The sequence below is a fragment of the Hylobates moloch genome, unplaced genomic scaffold (assembly GCF_009828535.3).
Source record: "Hylobates moloch isolate HMO894 unplaced genomic scaffold, HMol_V3 SCAFFOLD_19, whole genome shotgun sequence".
In the NCBI taxonomy this organism is placed as follows: Eukaryota; Metazoa; Chordata; class Mammalia; order Primates; family Hylobatidae; genus Hylobates; species Hylobates moloch.
In genome coordinates this window covers 14,210,202-14,219,337 of record NW_026652294.1, presented here as the reverse complement: position 1 = coordinate 14,219,337, position 9,136 = coordinate 14,210,202, and the positions used below count along the sequence as shown (strand labels likewise).

General features: G+C 42.6%; 1 protein-coding gene across 8 annotated transcripts in view; it reads right to left on the bottom strand.

The window, feature by feature from the left end:
- Positions 1-279: 279 nt before the first annotated feature.
- Positions 280-9,136, bottom strand: part of DMC1 (DNA meiotic recombinase 1) — a 54,774-nt gene continuing 45,917 nt past the window's right edge. For 4 of the 8 annotated variants that reach the window (XM_058431411.1, XM_058431412.1, XM_058431413.1 and 1 more), the window contains 2 exons: positions 3,220-3,336; positions 284-1,418 (listed from right to left, as the gene is read on the bottom strand). In XM_058431411.1, the coding sequence (XP_058287394.1) occupies positions 1,349-1,418; positions 3,220-3,336 (187 nt within the window). In that variant the 3' untranslated portion in view covers positions 284-1,348. Of the gene's footprint in view, positions 1,419-3,219; positions 3,337-9,136 lie in introns of all 8 variants that reach the window. The other 4 variants (XM_032139912.2, XM_058431408.1, XM_058431409.1 and 1 more) reach the window with 3 other exon arrangements.

Sequence of the window (9,136 nt, the reverse complement as noted above, 5' to 3'; positions counted from 1 at the left end):
TCAGGCACACACCACCATGCCTGGCTAATTTTTTTGTATTTTTTGGAGAGATGGGGTTTTGCCATATTGCCCAGGCTGGTCTTCAAACTCCTGGGCTCAAGCAATTCACTCGCCTTGGCCTCCCAAAGAGCTGGGATTATAGGTGTGAGCCACCACGCCCAGCCCTGGAATTTTCATGTAAGTTGATGTAACATTAAAGTCTATAAAGATTGAAGTCTATAAAGCTCTTCATTGTATGTTGTCATTAGTATATTTATTTTTACATATTTTCACCATACATGCATTTTGAAAACAGGATTTTATTTTTGTTTAACAATCAAAATAATATCTTTTACACATTTCTAAGATTAGTATTCAGAAATTTTACATTTAAATTAATTTTAACATTTTTAAAAAGTTTTTTTTTTTTTGAGACGGAGTCTCACTCTGTCACCTAGGCTGGAGTGCAGTGGTGCCAACTTGGCTCACCGCAATCTCTGCCTCCTGGGTTCAAGCAATTCTCCTGCCTCAGCCTCCAGAGTAGCTAGGATTACAGGCACATGCCACTGCACTTGGCTAATTTTTGTATTTTTAGCAGAGACAGGGTTTCTCCATTTTGGCCAGGCTGGTCTTGAACGCCTGACCTCAAGTGATCCACCTGCCTCAGCCTCCCAAAGTGCTGGGATTACAGGTGTGAGCCACCACGCCCAGCCATAAATACATTTTTTAAAAGTAATTTCTGCTTGTCAAAGTCAAATGATTTAAAATTTGGCTTAATTTAATGTCTGTTTTCTGTTGCTATAAAGGTGAATATGCAGTTTGATATTATAAATAGAAAGAGCTTTTTTGTGTGTGTCCTATAAACATTCCTCCCTTAAATCCTCTTGTGGAAAAACATCCAGCTCTGTCAGTCAGTGGCACTGTACCCTAGAAAAATGGTGAAGGGAAAGTCCTCAGGAGAATGGGACATTTCTGAACTCTTAGACTTTCTATCTGCTTAGTGGCTCACTTTGAAAAGTGAAAGGGAGGGAATCACATACCCCTTTCGCAACAATTTTCCATAGGTATATATACATACACAGAGTGAGAGAATTTCAATAGGTATATATATCTACTATATATGTCAGGTATACACACACACACACACACACACACACACAAACATACATATACATATCCCTAAATTTACATACAATGTATAGTTATCACAAATCAGGGACTTTTAAGATAAATATAAGATTTAAATCTCTTTTGCTGACTTTAGTAACGTGGGAAAAAACCTCTATTTCAAGATGTGAAATTGGAGACTGCTTTTCCATTTCTTCAGCTCCTAATAAGCACTAAGAAGCAATCTGCATCAATTCACCACCTACTCCTTGGCATCCCCAATTCCTCCAGCAGTTATTGCGAAGGTGGCTTCATTTTCAGGCATCTCAGGACTAACAGAATACAAGGGAACAGAATTTTATAAAAAGCTCTATTTCTATAAATACTATATTCATGTCACAGGCATTATGCGCCCATCAGTCTGAGTCTCCAGAGACATCTGAGTTGGTACAACCAAATGTGGCCTACAGAACTTACCCACAAGTATTATTAACCCTCACAAACATTTATTGAGCAACTTCTATATATAAAGGTCTGAATGTCAAGAAAAATTACCCCAAACTTGGAAACAGGTGAAAGGATAACTGGATGTTCTTTCATTTATTTATTTTAATTTTTTTTTTTTTGGATGAAGTCTTGCTCTTGTCCCCCAGGCTTGAGTGCAATGGTGAGATCTCGTCTCACTGCAACCTCTGCCTCCTGGGTTCAAGCAATTCTCCTGCCTCAGCCTCCTGAGTAGCTGGGATTACAGGTGCCTGCCACCACGCCCGCCTAATTTTTGTATTTTTAGTAGAGACAGGGTTTTACCATATTGGCCAGGCTGGTCTTGAACTCCTGACCTCAGGTGATCCGCCTGCTTCGGCCTCCCAAAGTGCTGGGATTACAGGCGTGCACCACTGCACCTGGCCAACTGGATGTTATTTTAGTATAGTGTCAGGCATTGTATAGCAGCCCCTTAGAGGTTTATCTGATTCTATAGAGGTATGCACCTTTCTCATGACTAGACTAATGGAGGAGCAAACTATAAAATACTTTGAAATAAATTAAAAGATTACTGAGTACCTTCCGTGGAAACATAGGTTGCCTAGCTCATCCTCCCAGGTTATCTAATTCTTTTTTGTTTTTTGTTTGTGTTTTTTTTTTGAGACGGAGTCTTGCTCTGTCACCTAGGCTGGAGTGCAGTGGCACGATCTCGGCTAGTCTCAAACTCCTGGCCTCAGGTGATCCACCCACCTCGGCCTCCCAAAAGTGCTAGGATTACAGGTGTGAGCCATTGTGCCCGGCCAAAATCTGTTTCTTAATTAAACACGTAAAGTGCTGAGAAAGAATATAGGGTATAATATACTGAGTAGCCTAGACTGTAAGGGTTAGGGAAAGGTTCCCTGAGAAAGTGATGTTTAAACTGAAACCTGAAAAACAAATAGAGTTAACCTGGCAAAAAGAAAGGAGGGCCGGGCATGGTGGCTCACGCTTGTAATCTCAGCACTTTGGGAGGCCGAGGCGGGCGGATCACGAGGTCAGGAGATCGAGACCACGGTGAAACCCCGTCTCTACTAAAAATACAAAAAATTAGCCAGGCGTGGTGGCGGGCGCCTGTAGTCCCAGCTACTCGGAGAGGCTGAGGCAGGAGAATGGCGTGAACCCGGGAGGCGGAGCTTGCGGTGAGCCGAGATTGCACCACTGCACTCCAGCCTGTGCGACAGAGCGAGACTCCGTCTCAAAAAAAAAAAGAAAGGAGGATATGTTCCCATACTTGATACTTACCTTGCACATAACACAATTTAATTGGAATTGATGATTTCATTATCCAGGTGTATGCTTTGAAAGGTCAGGGACCAAGTCTACGTGTCAACAGAATCCCTTAATCCCTAGTACCTAGTACACAGTAGGGACTTCCCAATAAATTGAATAATTTTTTAGAAGGAAATTCAAACACACAGCATCTGGCAGTAATAATTACAGCCTTGCGGTGGCTCACACCTATAGTCCCAGCACTTTGGGAGCCCAAGGTGGGTGGATCGCTTGAGCCTAGGAGTTTGAGACCAGCTTGGGCAACATGGCAAAACCCTGTCTCTACACACACACACACACACACACACACACACACACACACACAGAATAAAAAATATTTACCTGTCATAAATCTTGGCAATTCTGAGCTCTCCTCTTCCCTTTCGCAAGCTTATTCTTGTTGTTGAAGCATGAGCCAGAATGTGTCCCCCAATGGGTTTTTTGGGATCTGCCTGAAAGCTGAATTAATAAAATACCCTTTCAGGTTTCATCATATGGACTATATATGGCAATATCTGCAATTACAAGGCAATCTTTCTGTGGTGAATGTCAGGAGTTGGAATAAGTGTATATTCTAAACAAGCAGAGGCTTGTTCATAAACTATGGAGTGGGGTGAGTTTTGGAACTACTATATACCCCATCTAGTCTAGGCTTTTGAGATTCCTATGATAAATAGTTTATATTTTGTTTGACTTTTTTTTTTTTTTTTTTGAGATGGAGTCTAGCTGTGTCACCCAGGCTGGAGTGCAATGGTGTGATCTCACTAACTGCAACCTCCGCCTCCTGGGTTCAAGCGATTCTCCTGCCTTAGCCTCCCAGGTAGCTGGGATTACAGGCGCCCACCACCACGCCCAGCTAATTTTTTGTATTTTTAGTAGAGATGAGGTTTCACTGTGTTGGCCAGGCTGATCTCGAACTCCTGACCTGGTGATCTGCCCACCTCAGCCTCCCAAAGTGCTGGGGTTACAAGCACGAGCCACCGTGCCCAGCCTGACTTTAAAAAATGAGATTACAGGCTGGGCGCAGTGGCTCGTGCCTGTAATCCCAGCAGTTTGGGAGGTTGGGGTGTGGTGGCGTGCACCTGATTTGTAATCCCAGCTACTCGGGAGGCTGAGGCAGGAGAATTGTTTGAACCCAAGAGGTGGAGGCTGCAGTTAGCTGAGATCAGCCACTGCATTCCAGCCTGGGCAACAGAATAAGACTCCTTCTCAAAAAAAAAAAAAAAAAAAAAAGAAAGAAAAAAAAGAAAATGTGGGCTTAGAAATCACCAATAAGGGAACAGCACAAACTAAAGGTTATACTTGATCAAAATAAACTGTGATATAGCATAATAGCTTCAGTTCTGGAAGAATATAGTTACAAGTCAATTCAAGTTGTGCTTGCTCCATGGAAGTGTTCATGATTCTGGTTACTCTAAGCTTCAGGCTTGGTATAGCAAGGATGTAGCTGATTGGCATGAGGTTAAATATTTAGACTGTAGTTGGTCGGGATAAGAAGCTCTTTGGTAAAGGAGTTTGCTGAGATAAACTTCTACTTGATTAAATGGCTCAGAGGTTAGGACCAGAAGATCCCTGGTTGGCGCTGAATAGGATTGATTAAGATTCAGTAGAAGCTGGGCACTATGGCACATATCTGTAGTCCCAGCTACTTGAGAGGCTGAAGCAGGAGGATCATTCGAGCCTAGGAATTCAGAGGCTAGCCTGGGCACCATAGTGAGGCCCTCTTTAAAACATTTTTAAAAAAATTATATATATAATGCAGCAGGTCCAACATAGGAACAAGGACAAAGAGTTAGTTTTGGAGTGAACCACTATCAAGAAAGTGGCAGCCAGACAGTCGAGACTAACAGCAGTTAAGAAGTCAGAAAGCTGGGTTGCTTTGCCAGGCACCTGACAGGTTAGTAAAGCAATAAAGCCTTCTCAGTTGGATAAAATAGCTAGATAAGTGAGTTGTCTCTATAATGCTTACGGATCGATGCCACTTAACTTTTCAGGTCACCCTACCTTACAGGTGGTTCTTCATGGTTTTAAAATAATCTTATGTTCTGTATAGATGGGCTGCTTGAGACCCTGAGGATATTCTTAATTGGGCTATGAACTCTGAGCCTGCAAACACTGTATTTATGATTCTGTAATGTACTTTTCATGTTCTGCCTTTAGCACTATTGTTTATTTACTTATTGTATTCCTTCTCAATTCCTCTCTTATTCTCTATCACTAAGCTCCTTAAGGGCAGACTATATTGTGTTTAGTTCTGCACAACCAGGCACACAGTGGGTGTTTAAAATTGTTTTTTCAGCTACGTGGGAGGCTGAGGCAGGAGAATCGCTTGAACTCGGAAGGCGGAGGCTGCAGTGAGCTGAGATTGTGCCACTGCACTCTAGCCTGGGTGACAGAGTGAGACTCTGTCTCAGAAAAAAAAAGTTTTTTCATCTTAAGATATTTATGCTACAACAATTCCAAGGGGAATATTGGACTGCAAAAAGATTGGTGTTTTCACAGAAGTTAAGAGAAAATAAAATTGAGACCAGTTGGAAATTTCTATCAAAAGGAGCTAAGAACGGATAGTCAAGGTTAGCTAAATGGGCAGAGAGAAGTCTTAACACAATGCTACTGCTTCTCCCAGCTAGTCTCTCAATGCTGCTCATTCTCCTGTGTGAGCATGGTTGGCTTTACTGCCTAACCTTCAGTAGTCTCCTTAAGCCCCCTTTTCCATTCTTATCCCCTCACCTTGGACAACATCGCCTGCTACTTTATAAAGAAAATAAGGGCTCGGCCGGGCGCGGTGGCTCATGCCTGTAATCCCAGCACTTTGGGAGGCTGAGGCAGGCAGATCACAAGGTCAGGAGTTTGAGACCAGCCAGGCCAATATGGTGAAACCTTGTTTCTACTAAAAATACAAAAATTAGCTGGGTGTGGTGGCATGCACCTGCACTCCCAGCTACTCAGGAAACTGAGGCAGAAGAATCGCTTGAACCCAGGAGGCAGAGGTTGCAGTGAGCTGATCATGCCACCGCACTCCAGCCCAGGTGACAGAGCGAGATTCCGTCTCAAAAAAATAAAATAAAACAAAATAAAATAAAATAAAATAAAACTAATAAATAAAAAAGAAAATAAGGGCTCTTAGGAGGACACTTCCTCAACTTCTTCTTTCTATCCACCACCTATATACTTAACTACAGTTGTACTCATGTTTTCTCCTTCCCTCTAAAACTTCCTTTTTTCTGATTTCAGAAAGTCTTCTTATCCTTGATGACTTTGCACACATTATTCCCTCTAAAATGAAAGCTCCTTTCCCCACCGTGTCTGCTCATTCAGCTCCTACACAGCCTTCAAGTGTCCTCCCTTCTAGGAACCCTTGCCTGTTTCCCTGAAACAGTAGAAACTGGCCCGCTCTGTGCTTTCCAACAGTCTGTATTCTTTTATTAAAGCACACTACAGGCGGGCGCAATAGCACTTTGGGAGGCCGAGGCGGGCGGATCACCTGAGGTCGGGAGTTCAAGATCAGCCTGACCAACATGGAGAAACCCTGTCTCTACTAAAAATACAAAATTAGCCGGGTGTGGTGGCGCATGCCTGTAATCCCAGCTACTCAGGAGGCTGAGGCAGGAGAATCGCTTGAACCTGGGAGACGGAGGTTGTGGTGAGCCGAGATCACACTGTTGTACTCCAGCCTGGGCAACAAGAGCTAGACTACGTCTCAAAATAAATAAATAGATAAATAAATAAATAAATAAATAAAGCACACTACATGGTAATTTTAAATGTATTGGTCTTATTCCCCAACTATATGTTAAATATCTGTTTATCTTTGAAACTCCAGTGCCTGGAAAAGTGCCTATAATATACAGGGTACTTCATAAATATTGTGGAATGAATACAGAGATGACAATTTGGGACTCCCTGGGCTAGGTCCTTCTTGGACACAGATTTGTGTCATATCTTCAAAACTGTAATTCAGAGAACTTTTGAAGCGTGTTCTGACAGAGGCAAATATAAAAGAAGATAGATTTCCCCAGTTGAAGCACCATGCCTCCCATGCCATTATAGATAACCTGAACAAGACTGGGAAGCTAGAGCTTCTAGATGTATAGCCATGATTTTTTTTTTCTTAGCAAACTATTGTTTACTGTTACTAGTGTGGTACCCGATGTGCAAAAAAGAATAGAGACAATTGCTTGTCATTACTGTAGGTGAAGAGCCTGAATGTTAAGAACATTATTTCCAAAAGGAGATGATTTTGAATCACCCAAATGGGGAAATAGATTATAGCATTTGCAAAAGGGCAAAGAAAACATATAGGAATGAGGCTGGGCACAGTGGCTCACACCTGCAATCCCAGCCCTTTGGGAGGCTGCGGCAGGTGGATCCTTGAGCCCAGGAGTTCAAGACTAGTCTGGACAACATGGTAAAACCCCATCTCTACAAAAATACAACAATTAGCTGAGCATGGTGGTGCATGCCTGGAGCCCTGGCTACTCAGGAGGCTGATGCAGGAAGATCTCTCAAGTCCAGGAAGTTGAGGCTGCGGTCAGTGGTCATTGTGCCACTGCACTCCAGTCACTCCAGCCTGGGTGACAGAGCAAGACTTTGTCTCAAAAATAAAATAAAATACATAAAATAAAAGAAAAAAAGAAAAAGAAAGATATTATGGGATAAAAAAGTCTAACAAATGATTCATAAACTAAGAAGTTATATCAAAATAGGCTGTGACATAGCAGCCTTAGCTCCAGGAGAATATCAAGCCAATTCAAATTTTGTTTGTTCGATATAACCCATAGGTTTAAAAGAAAGCAAAACAAACAAATTTTGTTTGTTCCACTAAGGTGTTCAGGATTTTGTGTCAAATTTATGGATTTTTTTTTTTTTTGAGATGGAGTCTTGCTCTGTTGCCCAGGCTGGAGTGCAGTGCCATTATCGCAGCTCACTGCAATCTCCACCTCCCGGGTTCAAGCGATTCTCCTAGCTTAGCCTCCTGAGTAGCTAGTAGTAGATTACAGGTGCATGCCACCATGCCTGGCTAATTTTTGTATTTTTTAGTAGAGACGGGGTTTCACCATGTTAGTCAGGCTGGTCTCGAACTCCTGACCTCATGATCCGCCCACCTCAGCCTCCCAAAGTGCTGGGATTACAGGCGTGAGCCACCATACCTGGCCAAATTTATGGCTCTTAGCCTTTCTTGTAGGTCACTAACACTTTGATAATTTAATAAAAACATCCCCCCCCCCCACCAAAAAAGGGGCACATATACACACATACAAAAATGTTTGTGTAAGTCTGGGAAATTCATAACCCCTTCTCTGGTATACATGGGTATTAATAATAATAATAATAACTAAGATTTACTGAGTCCTTGCTATGTGGCAGACATTCTTCTAAGTCATCAAATTTTTCCCTTTGCTTGGATTCCATATCGAGTAAATAATTTCAGATTAAAATTTGGATTCCTATTGAGGTCTACTTACAGGGAGAGAATGTGCTGTCACATGAATCTCAAATGTAGCTACATTTTCGTTATCAATAAACTGGCCCTCTGGTTCTTCATTCAGTCTCATGAGCTTGATTAATGGGTGTCTGCCGCCAAGAAACAGATTGGCTCTTAGTAAGCTGACCAAATCAAATCTCTGCCTGCAAGGCTGAGGGCTCTGGACTATGGTCAGTTCACTGGAGAAATGGATACATCCCTGCAAAACCTCTCAGGTGACAGCATACCAGCCATTCCCCAGGCAGAAGCAGTCCTGATATACTGTGTGTTGTATGAGCTATGGAGTTAGACCTGAGTTCAAATTCTGGCTTTTTAGCCATATGACTTGAGAAAATTGTTTAACCATTCTAAATCTCTCCTTCTTCTTTTATTTTTTTTTAGACGGCATCTTTCTCTGCCACCCAGGCTAGAGTTCAGTGCCAGGATCTCAGCTCACTGCAGCCTCCGCCTCCCAAGTTCAAGCGATTCTCCTGCCTCAGCCTCTGGAGTAGCTGGGACTACAGGTGCCCACCACCATGCCTGGCTAATTTTTATATTTTCAGTAGAGACAGAGATTCACCATCTTGGCTAGGCTGGTCTTGAACTCCTGACCTCAAGTGATCCACCCACCTCGGCCTCCCAAAGTGTTGGGATTACAGGTGTGAGCCACTGCACTGGACCTCCTTTTTCTCCTTTTTTTTTTTTTTTTTTTTTTGAGACGGAGTCTTGCTCTGTCACCGAGGCTGGAGTGCAATGGCACAATCTTGGCTCACTGCAACCTCTGCTTCCCGGGTT